General features: G+C 55.8%; 1 protein-coding gene across 1 annotated transcript; it reads left to right on the top strand.

The window, feature by feature from the left end:
• Nucleotides 1-56: 56 nt before the first annotated feature.
• On the top strand, nucleotides 57-21,060 carry E2F2 (E2F transcription factor 2). The gene is made up of 7 exons (XM_045859996.1): nucleotides 57-746; nucleotides 6,194-6,299; nucleotides 8,097-8,316; nucleotides 9,118-9,276; nucleotides 11,223-11,337; nucleotides 13,476-13,668; nucleotides 17,708-21,060. Exons 1-7 carry the CDS (start codon nucleotides 492-494, stop codon nucleotides 17,986-17,988), a joined length of 1,329 nt encoding a protein of 442 aa, XP_045715952.1. The 5' UTR covers nucleotides 57-491; the 3' UTR covers nucleotides 17,989-21,060.
• Nucleotides 21,061-22,676: the final 1,616 nt, after the last annotated feature.

Genomic DNA, 22,676 nt, shown 5'->3' with positions numbered 1-22,676 from the left:
ATCCGAATTTCGCGGCACGCAGTTTGGCGCTAAAAAAAAAAAAAGAAGAAGGAAAAAAAGAGGCAGAGAAAGACTCAGGGACTACAGAGCGAGGCGAGAGAGAGTCGGTGCAAGCGGTCCTCCTCCTACCCTGTCCGAGCGCATCACATCTCGGTCGAGCCCGCGGGTACGCCAGAGACCCCTAGGCGCTGCACCCTAGGCACCGAGGCCCTCAGGGGCGTGGGGCCCTCGCGGGTCGCGGCCGCCCTTGGGGCGGGGCAGCCCCTGGCTGTGCCGCAGCCCCAGCCGCCGGGCGATCTCCAAGCGGAGATCTCAGAGCGCTCCTCTGCTCGGCCGCGGGCCAGGAGGGGAGGGTCCGGCCTCCCCCCGCAGGCGTCCATTGGCGGCTTCCCCGGGCCTCTGCACCATGCCGCGGGCCGGGTGAGCGGCCGCTGGCTCTGGAGTCCGCTGGTGCCCGCGGGCACGCCAGGGGAGGGGGCTCTGCGCTCACTATGTTGCGAGGGCCCCGGGCCCTGGCTCCGGCCGCTGGGCCGCCCCTGAAAGGGTTGCCCGCGATGAGCCCCACCGAACTGTGGCCGCCCGGCCTTGGCAGCCCCCAGCTCTGCCCGGTCACCACCACCACCTACTACACCTCGCTGTGCCCGCAGACTGTGCCTCCGGCCGCGGTGCCCGGCACCTGCCTCGACGCCACCCCCCACGGACCGGAGGGCCAAGCTGTGCGATGCGTGCCGGCTGGCCGGTTGCCGGTAATTCTGGGGACCCCTTCCACAACTCCCTAACCGCTTCCCCCCTATGCTTTCCGTTTGTGGTCAAGGAGGGAGAGGCGCCTGGGACCCGGTTTGAGTGAAGCAGGTGGAGTTTGGGGAGGGAGAAGGGGAGCTTTCAGTTTCCAGAACAATTCAATGCCCCCAGTGGAGAAGAGCCCTTGCTTTTCAAACTTGGGACGAAGTAAGATTGGAATGGAGTGGAACGAACACTGGGTTGGGGGTGTGGAGATTCATCCCACCATCCCTGGTGCACTGTGTGACCTTGGGGAAGTCCAGGGGGCCAATTTTGTTGTCATTCATTCATTCTTCATTCATTGTTTGGCTCAGTAACCAGTACTGGGCACCTGCTATTGTGCCAGCGCGAAGCTAGGTCTGCGGATACTGTAGGGACTTTAAAATGTGGGGTGGGGGGTGTCTTCCCAGTCGAGTATGGCTTGGACAGACTCCAAATTTTCCATCCAGCCAACTCCTTCCTAATTATGTGCCCTGGATCCTCCCCCCAGGCCCAGTCTTTCCTCCCAGACAGCCAGTAGCAGGTGCAAGTTGGGGGCAGCTCCCTGGGGCTCCAGTTCAGATGGACTGTTCCCTCCTTAAGCCCCCAAGCCTGTTGCCAGGGAGAGCCCGCAGTGTGGTGCACTGGGCACAGGGTGTGTTTTGTGGGAGTGGAATTCCTGGCTGGAGCCCATGAGAATCTCAACAACCAAAGGGTGAGGGTGGAGTGGGAAAAGCCCTGGGGGAAGGGGGGAGGTTGGGGAGCCTGATTTCTGGTCTTAACTGCCACCAATTCACTGTGTGTCCTTGGACAGGTCTTAGCCCCAGTTTCGTTTTCCTGTAAACGTGTGTGTGTGCGCGCGCGCGTGGAGTAGCTGTGGAGCTAACTCATCTCAGGTCACTTCCAGCTCCAGGTGCTGGGTTTTGGGAGCAGGCTCCAGGGAGCGGGTGTTGGAGGTTTGCTTAGTTGTGAGTGTTGAATCAGTACAGGTAGAGGGGGTAAGACCATGCCCCTAGAGGCACCTGGTCAGACCTGTGTCAGTCAACAGGCACAGACCCCGGCCATTTCTGGAGGCAGGCAGAGCCTTCACTCCCTGCTACAGGAGTTGTGCTTGGCCCTATTCTAGGCTTTACCCTACCCAGAGCCCCTTCCTCGTGTTATTTCCAGCTAGGGGGAAGAAGGCGGGAGAGCTAGTCCCATTTTATAGGTCAAGCAGTCAAGGATAACTGGGACTGGGTCTCTGTCTTGTGTTCAGCATTTTACAGCCTAAAACAATTTTGAACCCTGTGAAGTGGATGGCAGTAGGGGGAACAGGCTCAGAGAGGGGATGCGACCTGGCCAAGGCCATCCAGGGAGACGTACGATGCCACAGGCAGGTGGTCATCAGTCTCCTCTCTGCAACCTTGACTTTCCCCAGCACCGCTTGACTTAGAAGCTGGGTGCATCCCGGGAAGGGGCTCAGTGGCTGGCCCCATCTCCTCTGGCCAGCTGCTTTCAGGCGCCCAGGCGGAGTTTCAGTGACAGCTGTGGTTTTGAACTGCTTCTCTCCCAGAGGAGCCCGAGTGCATCTGTTTGTACCTCCCTCCAAGAGGGGCTCATTAATCACAGCAAGAATGGCTCTCTTTTACTGAACGCCTGTTGGGTGCCAGGCACTGCTTGGCACTCTTCACATTCGTTATCTCAGCCAAGATGCCTGGGATGAGGCATCTTACAGATGAGGAAACTGAGCAGAGACGTGGGAAGTCACTTTTTCAAGTAACAAGCTAGGAGGTGGTAGAGTCTCCTCTCATCAGACCACCCTAAAGGCCTGCCGAGCCCAGCGCTCCCGCTCCCGCTCCCGTTTTCCCGTCAGTCCTCAGAGGCCTGGTGCCCCTGGCCCCGTGGGCAGGCCTTGGCCCCCTGCTTACTCATTCTGTAGGGTGTGACCTGGAGGAGCTCCAAACCCAACCCTGGGTGTGGCCGCTTGCTTTGTGGCCAGGCTGCAAAGTGCAGGCTGAGCAGGATTTGTCAGTGAGCTGCAGTTTAAAGGGACCTCAGGCACTGCCTAGGGATGGCAACCAAGTTCAACGGCAGAATGAAGGGCAGAGCCCAGGTCTCTGTGCTCTCTGTCTAGTGCTTTTCCTGCCACTGTGTGCAGAAGGCTCGGGATGGTTGTCCATTGAGTCCCTGCTCCGGCAGGTGCTGCATCGTTGTCTTCAAACCTGCCGGAACCTGGGACGAGGGTGGGATTCTGCACTGTTCTCTTTTCCTTTGAATTTCTCTGTACTTCCCAAATTTCCTCTGAGAACCATGAAAGAAAGTGAACGTTTTGACGAACCACGCTGCAAGGCGGGTGGGAGGCGGAAACTCAGGCTGGGAGAGGCGAGGCTGTGTGCGGCTCCCACGCTGGGACCTGGACGTGAGGCTCCCGAGGAAGGCCTCGCGCTCGCTCCTGCCCCCGCTCTCTGACAGAGGACTTGGGGCTCAGCGGCCTGGCTCCACTCCCTGCGTGACCTTGGGCGAATCACTTCCTCTCCCGTGAGCCCGTTTCCTCACCTGGCTGCCCCGAAAGGGGCTTGTGTCTGACTCTCTCACTTCTGGAGCTGCCTTAGAAAGGACCTCTGTTCTTCTCCCTGAGGATTGGCTGGGTGGCTTCGAGTTTTAACCAGGCCTTTAAGAAGCAGCCCAAGGGGTGGCCTAAGAGGGCCCAGGTCAGAGCCAACCTGGCCTCTGGGTGTGGTCCCAGACTTTTGTTCTTGGCACATCCCTGTCTTTTCAGCTGACCTCTTGAACGTTTCCCCTTCGGGTGCCTCTGGCGCCTTAGTGACAGCAGCTCCCCTGAGCGCGCAAGGCGCTTTGCTGCACTGCCTCCCCGAGTCCACAGCAGAGGTCCGGTGGCTTAGCCCCACTTCACTGGTAGGACACAAGAGGTCAGCTGACTTGCTCAGCCCACCCAGCTAAGAAGTGGGGTGGGAGGGCTAGAGGGGAACCCAGGCGGGCCTGGCTCCGAGGCTTGTGCTCAGCCTCTCCCTGGTCCTCCTCCTGGGCGTGTCCTTGGCCACTTCCCTGCTACAGGCTCAGGAACATCCACGTGCTGACCTTCCTCTGGGCAGTGCACAAAGGCGTCAGAGAGATGTCCTCAGGTGGGGACACTTTGCTGCTTAGGGACTCAGAGTGCAGGATAAGGGTGAGAGTGAGAAGGGAGGGGGCTGGTGTGTGTGTGTGTGTGTGTGTGTGTGTAAAGTGATGGAGGCAGGTGGGTATAGCCAGGCCTTGGCCCACCAAGGAAGCCTGCTACGTGGCTTTGGGATCAGACAGTCCTGGGTTCAAACCGGCTCTTCCCTTCATCTGTGTGACCTTGGGCATGTGGCTTAGCCTCTCCGAGCCTCCACTTCTCTGCCAAGAGAGATTGTCAACACTGGTGTCGCAGGACTGATGAGCACAGGACAGGTTCTTCACAGGGACTCTCTTCAAGGTCCTCCTCCATTTCTCCCCACTCTGCAGGTAGTGAGGTCCTTCCTGGTGTGTTCTGCCAGGTAGGGGAGGTAGGAGGGGCAGGGAGATTCTGGGTCACCCCACCTCTGCCTCAGGTAGAGCTCAGACTGACTTCCCTTCTTCTCCCAGCCCTTGGCATTCCTTTTGAGGAGTGGATGAAGGATTCTGGGATCAATAACCTTGATCAGGATTGATAAAGGCCTTGGAGTTCGCCGAGTCTCGGTTACTTTAGCTGTGAAACGGGGATGAGTGGTGTTGGGAAGATTCGGTGAGGTGATGAGTGTTCAGGCTCTGACCAGGGCATGTGGAAGGTTTCGGCAAATGATTGGGCCTTTCTCTAGAGACAAGATGGGGCCAGAGCAGGCCATCTTTCCTAGAATCTAGGATGTCACCACCTGGGAGGGTAGAAAAGGAATATTCCAGGGAGACTTCAAGAAGAACGACCAGAGAGGCATTTGGACCGTGTCCACATCTGGGTAGGTGTAGAGGAGAGAAATATATTTAGGCTCCTCAAATAAAGGAGCAGTGTCCTTCAAATCAGTCCAGGAAGACTTCCTGGAGGAGGTGTGTATGTGTGTGGTGGGGGGGTGGCAGCACAGAGGGAAGTGTAGAGCAAGAACTGTCCTCACTTCCCACACCTGCCAGCCCAGCTGTGCTCAGTAGCGGTTAGAACTCTCAGCCCTGCCGAGCATGACTTCACTACCCAAGGTTAAAATAGGCCTCTCTGTCCCAACCAGGGTAGGGGTGACTGGTTGGGACAGAAAGTAGGAAGAAAATAGGCCCGGTGACCCCCAGAAGTGTGTGCCAAGGAAGAGGCTGAGATTGGGTTTTAAAGTAGGGACGCTGCATTTCCTGAACGTCCACCATGTGTTGAGCCACAGGCTGAGCACCCTGCAGAGGTTATCTTGAATTCTTACAGTGGCCCCTTGGTGGAGGTGTTTTTCTGCCTCATTTTACAGAGGGGGAAACAGGTTCTTGGTTGTGGGGCATTTCTCTGAGTTGAGTCGTGTGTGCCTGTGAAGGAGCTGGGAGGTGCAAGCCCAGCTCCCTGGCTCCAGCGCCCCAGTGCCCCAGTGCCCTCGCCCTGCCCCTGCCCAACCCTAACCGGGAGCGAGGCCCCTTCCGGGCCAGCGCAGCTTCTGGGCCTAACTAGGGCCGGGCGGCAATGGGGTGTAGAGGAGCAGATGGGTCTGTGGTTTGATTTCCCCAGCAGGTGTTTCCCAAGCTTGGCGGGAACAGGGAGGGGGAGCAGGGGGACCTCAGCTGCTTGTCCTTAAGACACAGGGGAAGGATTCATTGTCTGCCCCTCTCCGCAAAGAAAGAATGGCAAGTGGAGTCTATTCAGGGGGCCCCAGAGCCCTTGAGCTGGAGTCCAGACATCGGGGTGGGGGATGTTTGCACTGCTTCCCGATGTGGGCACCTCCCTGGGTTGTGGCAGCAATCCAGGAAGTCCCCTGGGCCTGGGCGGATGCCCAGCCCCACCCTGATAAGGGCCAGCTGTGGGGCCATGATGGGCACCCAGTCTGGCTGGGCCAGCTGCTTGGCGGGGCGATGGGGGGGGCTCGCCCCAGTCTGATGTGGTTTAGGAACCACCCACTCCTTCCTGCATCGTCCTCTGTGCATAGGGGGAGGGGGCAGATGTGGAAGTGACCTTGTGGCCTGTTATTGAGGAACCCCTAGCTTGTGGCCAGGCTGACTTTGGTAGGGTCTCCACGTGCCTGGGCCTCGGAGGATGGGAGTGTTGTGTGTCTCTCAGGAAATAGGGCTTCCTTCCCCTGAAAGGTCACTTGTCAGGCCATTGATATTTCCTCACCAAGTACAGTGGGGTTCCACCAGGATTGGGGGTACACTGAGGCAGGAAGCAGCAGCTGGTGTCCTCAGTGCTTTGGCCCCAGGTTGGGGAAATGCTGAAGGGGGAATAATTCTCAAACTCTGCCTCTCTCGCTTCTCTCTCTGCAAGGCCAAAAGGAAGCTGGACCTGGAGGGGATCGGGAGGCCCGCGGTGCTGGAATTCCAGACTCCCAAGGGGAAGCACATTAGAGTGGATGGCCTCCCCAGCCCTAAAAGTAAGTGGCACTGATGGGGCACCTGGGGGCAGGAGAGTAGGGGCGGGGTGGGCAGGGGCCCAGGGCAGCAGCCCTGCCCAGATCGTCAGGAATAACATTGGTAGCAGACTTCCTGGTGCCTGAAACAGTTTGCTGTGTGCTCTCCCCCTGGATCCCGCCAGGCAGGTAGGATTACCCGCCTTGGGCTGATGGAGCCACTTGAGACCGAGCGCTTGAGTGCCTTGCCCAAGGCGACACTGCTGGCAGGTGGAGACGGGACTGCGGCCCAGTCTTGTACTGCCTCTCCCGCACCTGTGCCCTTGGGGGCCGGACAGGACGACCGACGACTTATTTGGGAGCTTACTGTTTTTAAAGTTTCTTAGTCCAATCTGACCTTTTCTCAGAGAGAGAACCCAGCTCGGAGAGGAGCAGGTCCTCCCTCCCACGTGCAGACAGAGAGCTAACTGAGCCATTCGAGGGGAAGTGAAGCCGGGATTAATCCAGCTCATGCCACCTCTGAGTGTTTTAAGACCCAGAGGCCGCCCAGGCAGCGACTTCCTAAAACTAAGTCTCAGAGATTTTCTGCCTTAGTTTTTGTAGTCATTCTGGTTAGAGTGGGAGTTTCAGCACCTGTGTTAGGAGGGAATGCTAATTTGGGGGGTCAGAGACCCAGTAAAGAAGGTATGTGACTGGGTGGGAAGCACGAGGGTCAGGAATCTGGGGGTGTCCAGGCAGAGCTGTGCCCTGACCCGACTGGCCATTCCTCCTCCGTGAACCTTAGCTGTCTCATCTGTCAAACGAGGTACAGCTAGATCGGGAGCAGCACGAGAGCGTCCTTTCCTGTTGATGCTCAGAGCTCTTGATTGAAGGATCCTAAGTGCATTGATCAATTAGTAATGCCTGCCCTGGGTGCAAAAGTTAAAAAAACAACCTGTGTGCCAAATACTTGTCATCTGTATGTTAAGGCATCCTAAGGTCCCCTTCTAGAGGAATCTGAGACTCTCTAAAACTCAGTTTCCTGAACTAGTTTGGACACTAACTTGCTGTGTGACTTGCAAGTCACTTGATTGCAAAAGTCCTCTTGTGGTTCAAGATGCTGCAGCTGAGATGTGGTCTTGTGACATCAGCTTCATTAACAAAGGGACCTTTTCATGAACCTGCCCCACTGGAGCACATAGAAAGAAAAGGCAGGTCTGTAAGAACGTTCTCAAACCCAAGCTTGGCATTCGCTCCCTATCCTCACTCCACATTGCTGACATAACAGGCGGGATAGGACAATGGTTAAGAAGGAAGGCTACGTTTACACTCTCTAGGTTTAAATCCCAGCTTTGCCACTTTCTAGCCAAGTGAGGTGAGCATGTTACTTAACCTGTCCGTGCCTCAGTATACCCATCTATAAAATGGGGGTGGTCATGCATCAAATTTTTAGAGTGTTGTAGGGGTTACATTTGTTGTATATGGAAAGTGCTTAGCACAGTGACCTACACTCAGTATGCATTTGTCCTTGTCATCGGTGGTGGTGGTGGTGATGTGGCTGCCCTAAGCTGTGATGGAAAGGTGCCCTGTACCAGGGGTTAGGACGCTTGGTTTGAGCCCTGACAATGCCCTTGACTGTGAGACCTTAGCAAATCACTTTCCCCCTCTAGGTATGAGGCTCCCTTTTTGGACAATGGCAGTGAGTGACCCCAAGCCTCACAGCGCTCTGTAGCTGGAGAGTGGGGGCTCTTGTGAGGGCTGGTACTGAATGGGTCCAGGCCCATGAAGGAGCTCCCCAGGCTGGCCTTCTCTCAGCACTGACTGTGCCCCTTTCCTCCTCAGCACCCAAGTCCCCCGGGGAGAAGACTCGGTATGACACGTCACTGGGGCTGCTCACCAAGAAGTTCATTTACCTCCTGAGCGAGTCCAAGGACGGGGTCCTGGACCTGAACTGGGCTGCCGAGGTGCTGGACGTGCAGAAGCGGCGCATCTATGACATCACCAACGTGCTGGAGGGCATCCAGCTCATCCGCAAGAAGGCTAAGAACAACATCCAGTGGGTGTGAGTGCCTGGGCTGGGGCTGGGGGCACCTATGGGTGCAGGTGCTGCGGGTGGAACCAGGAGCAGTGGGTGTTGAAGTCGGGGGTGGGGCCGAGAGCAACACCCAATGGGCACAAGTGGTCAGAGCGGACCAGGAGCTACATCCACCAGGCTTATAAGCTGGGGGCGGAGCCAGGGTACCTAAGGCTGGAGTGGAAGAGCAGGTGTACATGCCAGAGCAGTGCTGGGAGAGCATGGTGGGGCAGGGTGGAGGAGGCTTTTTAGGGGTGTAAAGGCCTAAGAGGACTGTGTCCTCTTAAGTCAGAGACCCCAAGATTTCCCTCTTCTAGTGTAGGAAAGTCCCCTGGTTGCTGAGCGGTAATAACCTAGGCTCCTTGCAGCTCAGATATGTGAGGACTCGAGGCTCCTCTCCTCACTTCCACGAGGTCTTAAAGAGCAGATCTGCAGCCTCCAGCCTGAATCCTAAGAGAACTCAGGCAGGGAGGTCAGGACTGAGGTCATTCTAGCTCCCTGCCATTTGTGGGAGGCTGGGGCATAGGGTGGACAGAGTTGAAAGCCTCCCACAAGTGAGGTCACGCTCTGATTTATTTCTTTTCCATACCCCAGCCCCCTAACACCAAGGTTCGACCTCTGGCAGCTCCCTGGGAGCTGATTTGCGCAGCTCAGGAGCACCACTGTAGACCATGTGAACGGCCTCATCCTGGGGCCGTGCACCATCTGTGCAGCTGGGCCCAGCAGCCCTCGGGTCGGGGCCCCTGGGTGTGGACTGAGACTGACTCTGGGGGGCTGCTCTGTTCCCAGAGGCAGGGGAATATTTGAAGACCCCACTGGGCCCAGGAAGCAGCAGCAGCTGGGGCAGGAGCTGCAGGAGCTGACGAGTACGGAGCAGGCCTTGGACCAGCTCATCCAGAGCTGCTCTCTGAACTTCAAGCAGCTGACCGAGGACAAGGCCAACAAGAAATATCCTCTTTGGTTGGGAGAAGGCTGTCGGGGAGTGGGGAGTGGGGACCTGCTGCACGCTCACGTCTGTCCAGAGTTGGTGCAGTGCCCCCCTCAGGGCCTGGTGTATCTGTGTTTTCCTTTCTGGGTGGCTTCTCTTGGTTCTACTGAAGTGACTTTTCTCATAGTAAAAGTAAGACAAGTGCATTTCTTTAAATCTGCAAAGTGGCAAAAAGAAAGAAATAGCTGCCACTGCAACATAGCCATTGTTCTTGAACCTTCCATGGGTTATGTTTTTTGTTTTTTTAAAGAAGTTATTTATTTTTAGAGGGAGGGAAAGGGAGGGAGAAACACATCAATGTGGTGATGCCTCTCCTGCCTGCACCCCCCCACCATACTGCGGACCTGGCCCACAACCCAGGCATGTGCCTTGACTGGGAATCGAACCAGCGACCTTTTGGTTTGTAGGCTGGCGCTCAATCCACTGAGCTATACCAGCCAGGGCCACGGGTTATGTTTTGAATATAGTGTGTGACTGCTGTGCATGACATTGTGTACCCTGCTTTTCTCCACTCAGTGTATCACCATAGACAGTCCTGATGTGGGTACAAGTCCTTCCTGACTATTTGGCTGATCCATAGGAAATTGTTGATATTGAACCATTTTTCACCTACAAAAACAGCAGCCTCATATGGTTTAACCTAATATTTACTTATTTACTTATTTTTTAAAGAATTCCTTATTTATTTCTTTTTGGAGAGTGGGGAAGGAGAAGGTGAGGGAGAAAAACAACAATGTATGGTCGCCTCTCATGCACCCCCTACAGGGGACCTGGCCTGCAACCCAGGCATGTGTCCTGACTGGGAGTCGAACCAGTGACCCTTTGGTTTTCAGGCCTGCACTCAGTCCACTGAGCTACACCAGCCAGGGTGGTTTAACCTCGTATTTAAAATGGTTTGAGAATGTCCTACTCAGATGACACTCTGGTTTGTTGATAAGTCCTAAAATCAACAATTTAGATCTATTCCAGATTTCTGTTTTTATGAAGCAATACAACGATGGATGCCTTTGTATATGGAACATTTCCCTGTCTTTTTACTTATTTCCCTAGGTCAGATAACTAGGACAGAAATGATGATGTCACAGAACATGGACTTTGTTAAGGCTTTTTATGTTTTTCCCAAACAGTTTCACCATCTAATTGTTGTCATGTTTTATTTTTTAAAGATTTCATTTATTTATTTTCAGAGAGGGAAGGGAGGGAGAAAAAAAGGAGAGAAACATCAATGTGTGGTTGCCTCTTGCATGCCCCACCCCCCGAAGACCTGGCCCACAACCCAGGCCCTGATGGGAATTGAACTGGCAACCCTTCGGTTCACAGGCCAGTACTCAATCCACTGAGCCATACCAGCCAGGGCCTAATTGTTTTTTTGTATATGACCTTGTATATTTGGAAGGGTGCTAGGCATTGTGAGAAATTTAAAGAAATAAGACATGTCTTACTGCCTTCTTTAGTTTGAGAGATAAAGCCTTTATATTAAAAACTGATAAAAGACCTGGCTGGCGTAGCTCAGTGGATTGAGCGTGGGCTGCGAACCAAAGCATCGCAGGTTCGATTCCCAGTCAGGGCACATGCCTGGGTTGCAGGCCATGGCCCCCAGCAACCGCACGTTGATGTTTCTCTCTCTCTTTCTCCCTCCCTTCCCTCTCTAAAAATAAATAAATAAAATCTTAAAAAAAAACGGATAAAAGGCAGCATTTAAAAAAATGATTTATACTTTTGTTTGCTTTCTAAAGAGATCTGAAGTAGCTTATGATATTGACAGGACAGGTTACAGTTTGGGGTTGTTTCTAAGCCACAGAAGGCGTGAGGGAAAGTGTTCAAAGGCTTAGGAGAAGGGGTGGGACCCCTGCCTGGCGGGCTGAGGCTGTGGATTTTGACTTCCCTTGACTCTGCTGCCCCCTACACTGGCCTATGTGACTTACCAGGACATCCGTGCGATTGGCACCTTTAAGGAACAGACGGTGATCGCCGTCAAGGCCCCTCCGCAGACGAGGCTGGAAGTTCCCGACAAGAGTGAGGTGAGTGGGGAGCATCTGGTGGAGAGCAGCGTCAGGGGGGTCCTGGGCAGCTCTGCAGGCTCTGGCCCTGGCCCTGCCCAGCCCCCTGCTCCCCCAGGCCTTGCTAGTACCCACGGCGAGCCCTGAGCTGGGGCAGAAGTGACAGAAGCTGGAAAGGGTGACACATTCTGACCTGAGGAAAACCGCTGCTTCTGGTTGCTCTCTGCGTCCCACCAGCCCCTGCGTGCCTGCACACACGCACACGTGTGACCACACACAGCAGTGGTAGCGCTCACAATAATCCTGTCACGCTAACCACGCTGTTCTGCATTAAAGACTGAAATTCTTTTTTTTTTTAAATATTTTATTTATTTATTTTTAGAGAGGGAAGGGAGGGAGATAGAGAGAGAGAAACATCAATGTGCGGTTGCTGGGGGTTATGGCCTGCAACCCAGGAATGTACCCTGGCTGGGAATCGAACCTGGGACACTTTGGTTCCCAGCCTGCGCTCAATCCACTGAGCTACGCCAGCCAGGCCTATAAGACTGAAATTCTTAACACTCCCTGTGAGGCCCTCTGCACTCTGACCTCATCAGCCTCCACTCATGCGCTGCCCCTCGTCTTTGCTTCAGCCACCCGCCTGCCTGCAGGTTCCCCACCGCTGTAAGCTTGTCCCAGTGCAGGACTTCACACATGCTGTTCCCTCCAGCTGAAATACTCTTCCCTCTCTCCCCCTGGTTTACTGCCATTGAGCCTACAAGTCTCAACTCAAACATCACTTCCACATAGAAGCCTTCCCTGATCACCCCCAGAATTCATAACCACCTGTGCTTTCCCACCACACCTAACCTCCATGCGCCAGAATATTTTGGTGCTCACACGACAGTGTTCTGTTTTGTCCGCTGGAGTGTGCACTCCAGAAAAAGTGCGTTCCCCTCCTGTGACACCCCAACCCAGACCCTCATAAGGGCTCAAGAAATAATTTGTTTAATGGAAGAACATGAAGATAAATAAGGCCCTGCCTTCACCACCCTGGAGGAGCTCAGAACCTAAAAGACCCAAGCAAGCAGTGGGTCGTAGCCTGGAGATGGGCTTTGAGGGCCAGGAGGAAGGAGAGTTGGAGGCAGCAGCCATCGGTGGTGACAGTTAAACTGGGTCCTAAAGAATGAAGGGGATTTTTGAAAATCAAGTCACTTATTTACATATAGTTGGTATACAGTATTGTATCAGTTTCGGGTGTACAATATACTGGCTCAACATTTGTACACCTTACGATGTGATCGCCACACTAAGCTTAGTAATCGCCTTTCACTGTGCAAACCTGTCTCAATATCATTGCACAGGATTTGTGCCAGGTGGAGTGGGGGAGGGGGGTGCTGCGTGAGCCCCGGCCTGGAGAGCTGAGTGTGTGCCGGAATGGCACATGTGTGCAGTCAGCCATGGCTGAAGCTGCTGGTATGTGGTAGACAAGAGGCAGGGATGGGAAAGCCGTGTATCAGGACTCCTGGTTACAAGTGGCAGAAAGACAAGTCGAGCTGGCTTCAGGGAGGGGGAGCAGGGGCTGAGTGACAGGTCGGGGGCAGGATGTGGGGCTGCAGGCCAGGCTGGCTGCAGGGGCTCGCCTATGACTCCTCCTCACGGTCTCCATCTCACTGTGTCACTTTCTGTGCTGACTCTGGTGCCAGGTGGGCTCCCCGCTTATGGCAAAGACAGCCTTCGTGATACCAGCTGGGCAACCCCAACGGGAAGGGAGCTTCTGTTGCCAGGCCGTGGGCCTCATGCTGGTTGGACTGGCCTGAGTCATGTGCCATCCTGCACCAGTCACTGTCCCTCGGACCTTCTCATCCTGCATCCCAAGCTCACCCATTGGAGCTCGAGAGTGGGGATAGAGGGATTTCCCAAAGGAAAATCCAGGCATTCTCCCTGAAAGAAGGGGGCCTGGGGGACAGGCAGGCGGAAGCAGCAGATGTCACTGCAGCAGATGTCACCACAGGCCAGGCGGAGCAGGCCTCCGTGCCCAGCTCAGGACTTGAGCTTGCTCTTATGAATGGTGGGAGCCACGTGTTATGCACACGTGTTATGCTCTGTCCATGCACACTGACCCCTGAGTAAGTGTCCAGCTGCCCAGAGCCATGGCCTGGCTTCTCTTCCTCCTCCAGGAGAATCTGCAGATATACCTGAAGAGCACGCAGGGGCCCATCGAAGTCTACCTGTGCCCAGAGGAGATGCAGGAACCAGATAGTCCTGCCAAGGAGCCCATCCCCTCCACGTCCACCCTCAGCCCCAGCCCTGACTCTGCCCAGCCCAGCAGCAGCACCAACCCCGGCATTCTGGAACCCGCCGCATCCCCAGGTAGGGCCCTCTGTCCAGGGGAATAGGAGGTGGGGAGAGCCACCGGCCAAGGTTGGGTGGAAGTTTCCTCTTCCACATCAGCATTTGTTGGGTATTGACCTTGTACCCAGCTGCAGGGGATACAGTCCTCCCCCTGTGTGTGCATTGCACTCTACACGCCATAAAGCACATGTGCATTGCTGTCTTACTGGCAAGCTGATCCTGCTTCAGGGCAATGGGGGGCCTGGCTTTGAATCCCAGCTCTTCCCTTACCAGCTACGTGATCTTGGACAACATATTTAACCTCTTTTTGCCTCAATTTCCTCGTCTGTAAGTTGGGCCTAGTAAGTAACGGTATTCGCTGCATGGGTTGCTGTGAGAGTTAAATGAGTTAAACACGAAAGCACTCAGAACTGTTCCTGGCAGTGAGTGCTAGCTGTCGTTACCGTGATTATTGCCACCACTGCCGGTCCTGCTGCTTCTGTGACAGCTACCGAGAACAGAGCTTCTGGCGCTCAGTAAGCCCACAGGAAGTGGAAACTATATATATATATATATATTTTTTGAGGAAGGCTCAGCACTTTCTTGGACGATAATAACTAAGGTTTTTGAACCATGACTCTGCCAGGTACACCCACTTTCACGTTACTCCTCACAGCAATTCTTGAGGGGGGTTTTCGTATTCCCAGGGTAGACATAATCCACCGAAGCAGAGAGGTGACGTGGCCTGCCCGAGGTCTCCCGGCTGGGAGACGACACAGCTGGGTCCTGAGCCTTGGTCTCCACGTCCCTAGCCCAGCGCTGTCTCTGAGAGAAACAGAACACATCAGGCAGGGGATCCTGGCTTAGCCTGGGCTGGGAAGTGGACGGTCCAGCCAAAAGCTGGCTACACCTCATAGGAAGTAGAATGAGGCAGCAGCCAGGGGGGAAGGAGGTGGGAGAGGTTCCCGAGGCCTTTCCAGGGAGGGTGGGGGTCTGGAAGGAGTGGGAGCGGGGACCTGGGAAGGCCCCTCCACCAGCGTGGTTTTTGCTCTTTGCTGGGATCACACTTCAGGTCACATTGGCAGGATTCTCGAGGCTGCACAGGCCAGTGTTCCACTGTGTGTTTTAGCAGCAGAATTTCCTTAAGTAAACCCCAGTGTTTAGACAAATGCAGAGCCCTGGCTGGTGTGGCTCAGTGGATTGAGTGCCGGCCTGCGAACCAAAAGTACACTGGTTCGATTCCCAGTTAGTGCACATGCCTGGGTTGCAGGCTGGGGGTCCCCAGTGGGGGTGTGTGTGAGAGGCAACCAATCATTGTATCTCTTACATGTTGGCTGTTTCTCTCTCTCCTTTCCCTGCTCTCTAAACATAAATAAATAAAATCTTAAAACAAAACAACAAAACAAATGCAGAGCCAGAACTGGTCTGGTGGAAGAGGTGTGTTTGGGAGGGTCTATAGAATACAGATTGGATTCTGTGTCTTTATGTGACTCAGGGATTGACACGCTACTGCCTGCAGGCCAAATGTGGCCTGTTTTTATACGGTTCATGAGCTAAGAATGGTTTTCACGTTGTGCAAGTTGTAGGGGGAAATAGAAAAGAAAGTGACTGTGACAAGAGGCCATAAGTGTTCTGCAAAACCAAAAATACTACAGGCCTTGTACAGAAGTTTGCTGACTCCTGATCTAACGCAGCTCTTCATTTTGCATGTGAATAAAAGAAGCCCAGAGAGGGCAAGTGACTTCTCTAAGGTCACACAGCAAGTTGGTGGTGGAGCTTGGGCAACAGCCCAGACTCCCAGCTCTTCTCCAGTGATCTCCCCTGTGTCCTGGCCTGGTCTGGGGACCAGGGCTGCTCCCCGCACCAGCCATCTGTCCCTCTGGGCACCTCCCAGTGCCTATCTCCCACTCCAGGCCCGTGCCCCACCCTGTTCTCACTCCACTGTCAACAAGTACACAGCTCTCCAGAGTTCGAACCACTTTCACTTCAGTTGTCCTTGGAGACCATCCTTGCAGGCCCTGATGTTCTGAAGTAAACCTAAATGTGGCTGACGGCACAGAGGTTAAAATCGGGGGACTCACCTGCACCTCACCTCCCCTGACTTGGGGACGGTGGGTGAGTCACTTGAGCCCCTCGGAGCCTGGTCCCACACTCGTAACTCCCTCTTGACCGTTGGGTGGGTTATGGAGATGACACAGCGTGAATGTGATTTTTGAAAAAACTTATGTGAACTGAGCACCTACTATGTGCAGTTTGGGAGCCACAGAAGTGAACATGAGCCACTCGGTGTGGTGGAGGCACAGACATTGCAAAGAGCAATTCTCTTCAGGATGCGATAAGCTCCAGGAGAGGGAGAGCCAGGCCCAGCCTGCAGCGGAGGCCTTCACAGGTTATCCCAGCTGCTGCCCCGTGCAGCTCACCGAGGCGGGCCTTGACTTTTCCTTGTGGTGGAACGGCGGTGCCGGGTCCCACAGCCAATGAGGTGGGGCTGGGATCCAAGCCCACGTGCTCCCTGCTCTGGAGCCCGGCCTCTCACTCTGACACCTGCAGGCCCCTGCAGCACAGCAAACAACCATTTGTGCTTTGTTTCTTTCATCTGAATACATTGGACTTCTTTGAGCTCCAGTTTCCCCATCTGTAAATAGGGGTAACAACACTGACACTTGAGTGTCCGTGGAGGTGACACCTGCCCGTCCTTGCGAGCAGAGCTGGGCCCCGTAAGCCCCTGGTGAACGGGAGCCATCGTAACTGCTGGCAGGGCAGCGACAGACCCAGTGCGGGGTTTCTGCACGCCAGCCAGCGTGTTTCACCCGCACTGAGCGTGTCACCCTCTCCGCCACCCTCTGAGGTCTGCGTCACCACCCCCGCTTACAGGCGAGGAAACGGGGGCTCAGCCACGTGCAGTCTCTTCCCCACAGGCAGTCAGGGTCGCCGGCATGGTTGCACCTCCAAAGCAATGCCTGGCTGGGCCTTAAGGAGTGACTCCAGTGGCGAGAGTGCAGGCGTCGGGGTGCGCCTAACAGGGGACTCCTGGGCCCTGCTCCACGTCTCTGAGTGGCAGATCGCCTTCTTACCTCTACGTGAACGTGGACTTGGCGTCTGAGGGCTAGCAGATGGCCAGTGTAGCTAGCGTGGTTGAGCGTGGACTATTGGAGGAAGGTAGACAGGGGCCCGATCGTACTGGGCCTTCTCAGCCCTCATCAGCATGTCATTCTAAGTCCTTTTATTTAAAAAAGAAAAACGTATTTATTTCCTTTTCAGAGAGAGGGGAAGGGAGGGAGAAGGAGAGGGAAAGAAACTTTGATCAGTTGCCTCTCACACGCCCCCTACTGGGGACCTGGTCCTCACTGGGAATTGAACTGATGACCTTTTGGTTCACAGGCTGGTTGGTGCTCAGTCCACTGAGCCACACCAGCCAGGTCTCTGAGTTCTTTTTATATCAGAGCACAGAGGGCAAGGGACAAGAGTTGGGGCCAGGTGGCTGGTCAGGAGCCGTGTGGGTGACGGAGGAGTGGACAGCTTGGAGAACGCACCTGGTTGTGGAGAGGAGCTTGCTGCTGGGTTGGATGCAGGGGAAGTGGGCAGGATTCCAGGATTCTTGGGCCTTCCAGCCTCACCCACCGAGTGGACGGTGGTTCATTCGTTGTGACAGTGAGCACAGGCCACTCTTGAGACACTCTGCTCCGCAAGGGGGCAGTCACATGGGCTGGTGACTGGAGAGTCGTGAGACCGGGGGAGGAGGAGGCTTTGTTAAAGATGGCGTTTTCAGATCTGTCCAGGTGTGGACGGGGATGATCTGGTAGAGCGAGAGGAGCTGATGATGCAGGGAAAAGGGAAGAGGACTTCAGGGACCTCACAGTGAGAGAGGGCGGGTCCTGAGAGCAGGAGGCCCCGCCCACTGGGAGAGGCCAGGGGAGCGTGTGGGGGAAGGAGGGCTGTTGCTAGGGCTGGTGCCACTCGGCTTGCGGCAGGGCGGCAGGCGGCAGGGCGGGAGAGAAGAGAAGGGCACATAGGCGTCCAGACAGCCGGAGGCCTCTGGGCGCCAGGCCAGGCTTGACCCTCGTCTGTTTGTCCCCAGCGCCATCGCTGACTTCCCAGCAGGGAGGTGTCCCTCCGCCGCCGCTGCCGCCAGCACCCCTGGTCCCGCTGGAGGCCACCGACAGCATGCTGGAGCTGCCCCACCCGCTCCTGCAGCAGACCGAAGACCAGTTCCTGTCCCCAGCCCTGACGGACGGCTCGCCTCTGATCAGCCTCTCTCCGCCCTTGGACCAGGACGACTACCTGTGGGGCCTGGACGGGGGTGAGGGCATCAGTGACCTGTTTGACTTCTATGACTTCGGGGACCTGCTGATTAACTGAGTGACCCTGCCCGCCCCCAGCAGCCCTGCCACTGCCTCTACCTCCTCGCAGACAGACTGACAGTCCCTCTGCCTGCACTGGGACACTGGCCACAAGGTGTTACCCTCTGAGGGTGGGGGTCTCCTCTCCTTTGTGCTCCCTGCCCCTGCGCCAGCGGAGGCGGCCTAGGAGGGTCCTGGAGGGTGCGCGTGAGGGTTGTGCCAGGGGTTGAGTCCGTCCCTCCTGGTGGAAGCCGGACCCACGAAGGCCCAGTTAGCCTTCTGACCTCCCACATGAAGGGCGGCAGGTGAGGTGACCGGGTCCGGGGAGAGGCCCTGCCATGGCCCTCTGAGGGGTGATTAGGGCCTTCCGTTCATCGGAAAGCACTTGATGCCTCGTGTATTTATTTCAGGTTGAGTTGAGTGTGTGTGTCTTCCCCAAGCTTTAGCAGGGACGGGTTCCGGTCAGACTCCTCAGGCAGGCCCACACCGGCCGCTGCTGAGGGCAGCTCTGGGCTTCCTGGCATCCAGGCCAACTCCCTGACCCCCCCACCACTGCGGTGGCGGCTGGGTCTCTGAGGGGCCGTCCCATCTGCTGGGCCGTTCGTTGCACTTAGGTCCCTAATTCTATCTAGTAAGCAGCGGCTGAGGTCCCAGCCCCGGCTCCCCGGTCTCCTCTGTCCCAGAGGTGGATCCAGGGAGCCACTCCAGTGCTCAGGTGACACTGAGGCTCCTGAGGAAACAGGACCGACCAATTAAGGGGCCTCCCTCCCTGTGGAATTCCTTATTTGCCTCTCTTAGAATGTAAAAAGCGGTCCTCCGGGGAGACAGCCGAGCAGAGCTACGGAGGAAGCTCGGACCAGAGTGTGGAAGCAGCCGAAGGGCTGTTGCAGGTGCTGCCCCTCCGTGTGGGCCCCTTGCTGGGACCCAGGCTGTTTCCCACTGAGGACCTGGGAGGCAGGGGCAGGCACCGCAGAGGAGGGTGAGATTAAGACACGAAATTGCCAGAACACGCCCCCTCTGTAGCTGCCCCCTCCCCTTCCTTGGAAAGATTTCGGGTCTTTTTGCCTCGTTTGTTAAAGGGGGTGATTCTTTAAGGACTTCCCCTTCCCCCCAGCTCGCACAGGGACCCCCAGGGCCAGGGGTGACCAGGACTTGGTGGCAGGTGGCTCCTTTTGTCACAGGAATGCAGAAGTGACAGAGAGGGTCTTCACTGCAGACCAGACTAGGCAGCTAATGAGGAGGTGGGCTCGTGTTACCCCTTCAGACCTGGAGTTCTGGGGTCTTTGGCCTCCCCCCATCCTCACCCCCAGGGGCCTGACCATCCCACACGGTCCCTGTAGCCCAGTTGGGTGGGGGGCTGTCGGCTCTCCTCCCCCACCCAGCCCGGGGTGGGGTGCCCTGGGCCGAACCACGGCTGTGCCTTCTGGAGGGCGGCAGCCAGGGGCGGTGGTCCGAGAGGCCCACTCCCCACCTCAGGGAGCCATTTTCTCAGGGGCTTGGCTGGGCAGCACTTTGTTTTCCCGACGTTTGTAGCATTAAGCTGGTTTGTAATATGAATTCAGCCTCATGTGATTGCTCTCGAGGCGATCTGTGGGTGTCTGAAGTTTAGGGAGGTGGGCATCTTTGGGGAGCAGGGTCCAGCATGACTAAGGCCCAGCTGGGGACAGTTGTGCCTTGTCGTTTGCAGGTCAAAGGCACCCAGCTCTATAAACAGGGCTAATCTATAATTTATAGAAATGCCTGTGGTCTCCCCACCTCCACGGCTCCACGGGGCTTTCATGGAAAGCCCATTTTGCAGCCCAGCTGCCCAGGACCACCGCGGCCCTTGCGGGGGGAGGGGTCGCTGCCTGGGGTCTGGACTCAGTCCGTGGGGCTGGAGATGGCGTGGCTGTTCCTGGCTCTTGGCTGGACTGCTGTTTGGACACTCAGAGGACCATCTCGGAGGACAGGCGTGTTTGACTTTCATGCCTTGGGCTCTATCGAGAGCTTTCTCCTAGAATTGAATCAGAAAAAAAGGGGTAAGAGGCCTGCAGGACCCACTGGGAATGAGTTTAATGCTGAAATCTGGCCAGAACACAAGCTCTGCCTCCAGATGCCCAGCCACAGGGTTGGGCAGAGGGGCTGCCCCTTGGGCCCATGGCCTGTCGCCTCCTGTGTGGTCCCCTGCCTGGCCCAGGGGCTGGGCCACCCAGGCCCATTCTCAGGCTCGGTGTCGGAAACAAGTTCGAGCCTCTTGCTTACCAGTGACACTTGGAACCCCCCCAAGTTCACGGAAGTGCTTTAAGAACACATCTTGAGGGGTATGTTTCCTTTAGGGGCCAGGAAAACATTAAAACTAGGGCAGAAGACAAGACAGTTTCTCCCCGAGGTACATTATTTCTGCCAGGAAGTTCCTCAACTCCCAAGTCACCTGTGTCCCCAGGGACACCAAAGACTCAGGGCCCCAGGGAACCCAGTAGTGTTACATTGTTGGACAGAGTCAGGGTCTAAGAAATTCCTTACAACCAGGGACACGCTCCCGTGTCCCTTCCCGTTGACAGTGTTGGCTAGACCAGAGTGGCGTCCCCTCCCCACCACAGTGCTGGCACGACCAGCATGGCTGCAGGGACCGGGTGGGGGGGGTGGAGCTCGTGAAACTGGCTCTGGGATGGCTCGGGCGTCAGGGTCTCTCCCCAGGTGTCTCCAGCGTCAGTTCCGCACGGTGCTTGGTGTCTTCAGTGAAAGAGCTCGGATGTCCCGTGCCCAAGCGCTGTGCGGCTCAGTGCGTTTGACGTGGCAGCCCCTCGGGCTTGTTTACGGGCCGCTGTCTGGTTCTCGCCGTCGTGCCCCGAGGTCCCCACCCCGCCCTGGGGCCCTGTTCTCCCGTGAGGACCCTCAGTGACCACAGGCCCGGCCAGCCTGGGCGAGTGGAGAAGCCTCGTGTGCGGCACGTCCGTCGAGGGCGAGCAAGCCCGAGGGAACCGGGTCTTGGTGCGGGACTCGGGATGGGTCAGGTACCTCCGACCTGGCTTCGCCCTGGGACCTGCTTGGATGAGCGCCGTGTAAACCTCCCTGTGTGTGATAATCGGGCATTAAACAGCAACCTGGGGCACCTGGTCTCTGTTGTGCTTTCTGAAGGTCATTACCAGTGTGGGTCTGGCTCTGCCGGGTCAGGTGTGGGAACTATCCTGGCCAGCTGGCTGGTTTCTCCCTTTTCCACACCGGCTTGTTACCGTGCCTGAAACCTCACCATTAAGACGGAAAAGTCGGCCACACCCCGATCTAAAATATGAGCACCTTCCCTGCACGGCCTCCATCACCTGTCACCTGGGCTATTTCAGTAGCTTCCTTAACATTCTCTCTGCTGCCCATTCTTCTCCGTTTCAGCCTCTCCAACAGTGGTTTTCAAAGTGGGGTCCTCAGACCAGCATTACCTGGAGCTTGTGGGAAATGCATATTCTCAGGCCCCACTCAGGACCTGGAGAAGGAACTCAGCGGGTTGAACGCAGAACCACCGCTTGATGAGCCCTCCAGGTGGTTCTGACGCAGCTGAAGTTTGACAGCCACGTCCTCTGCTACCCAAGAGATCCTCCTCCAACAGTTCTAATGATGCTGCGCCCCTGCTTAACGCACGGCTCCCCTCTGCCCTTAGGATGAAGTTTCCCCCTTGGCGTGACAAGGAAGTCCATTTGCAGCCTTACAACTGGCTTGCTCTAATTTTCCAGACTCCCTGGCCACTCCTTCGAGCCACTCAACCACATGGGACTTCTATATTAGTTCCCGAAAACAATACGTTTCCTCTCTTCTGGGGCCTTTCGTGTGCCATGCGCTCACTCCACTTGGCACGCCCTTCTCTCCATTTCAGCTGAACAGGCTCCTGCCTATTCTTCCAGGTCCAGTTCAGACGTCTTTTCTTTGTCGTTTTCCTCAACACTAACATGGAACCTTTAATACTTTGCACATGGATATGGTTATTGATGCTCGGCAGTGGGGAGAGAGAAATGAATAAGAAGATCCCCATCCTCAGGATGCTCACAAGACAGACATAAAAGTGTAATTGCAAATGATGTGGCAGTTGCAGTAATATACTTGATAGGAGTTGGGGGGTCATTAGGGAAGGCTTCCTGGAGGAGGTGATGTCCAAACTATGTCTTAAAGGATAAGCAGGAGTAGCCTGGAGTTAGGGCATATGGGGATGGGAGCCCTCCCTTCCAATCAGAGTGATCAATATATCCTGTCCTGTGGTCCAGCAGACAAAGGTGGGTATCGTGGAGCACTGCCTGCTGCTCCAACTCTGCCAGTTTGGAGCTCCTGCTCTGGGGAAGTCCAGCGAGTCAAAGAGGTTGACACAGACCCTGAGGGCAGTGGGATGGGGTGGGGGAAACAAGGTCTGGGGGTCCTGTTAGACCATAGGGGACGAACTGACCAATGAGACGGGCCTGGAGCTTGACACCACGAAATCCATTTACATGGAAGGCAAATAAAATGCCAGTAAATACATCTGGCTCTGGCATCATTTGGAGTAAAAACCTTTTTTTTTTAATAAAGATTTTATTTATTTTTAGAGAGAGGAAGGGAGGGAGAGAGACATCAATGTTTGAGAGATACATCAATTAGTTGTCTCTCACACGCCCCCAACTGGGGACCTGGCCTGCAGCCCAGGCATGTACCCTGACTGGGAATTGAACCGGCAGCCTTGCAGTTTGCAGGCTGGTGCTCAGTCCACTG

Source organism: Phyllostomus hastatus, unplaced genomic scaffold, assembly GCF_019186645.2.
Source record: "Phyllostomus hastatus isolate PE091 unplaced genomic scaffold, TTU_PhHast_1.1 phas_scaffold_182, whole genome shotgun sequence".
Lineage (NCBI taxonomy): Eukaryota > Metazoa > Chordata > Mammalia > Chiroptera > Phyllostomidae > Phyllostomus > Phyllostomus hastatus.
This window is presented reverse-complemented; position numbering and strand designations above follow the sequence as displayed.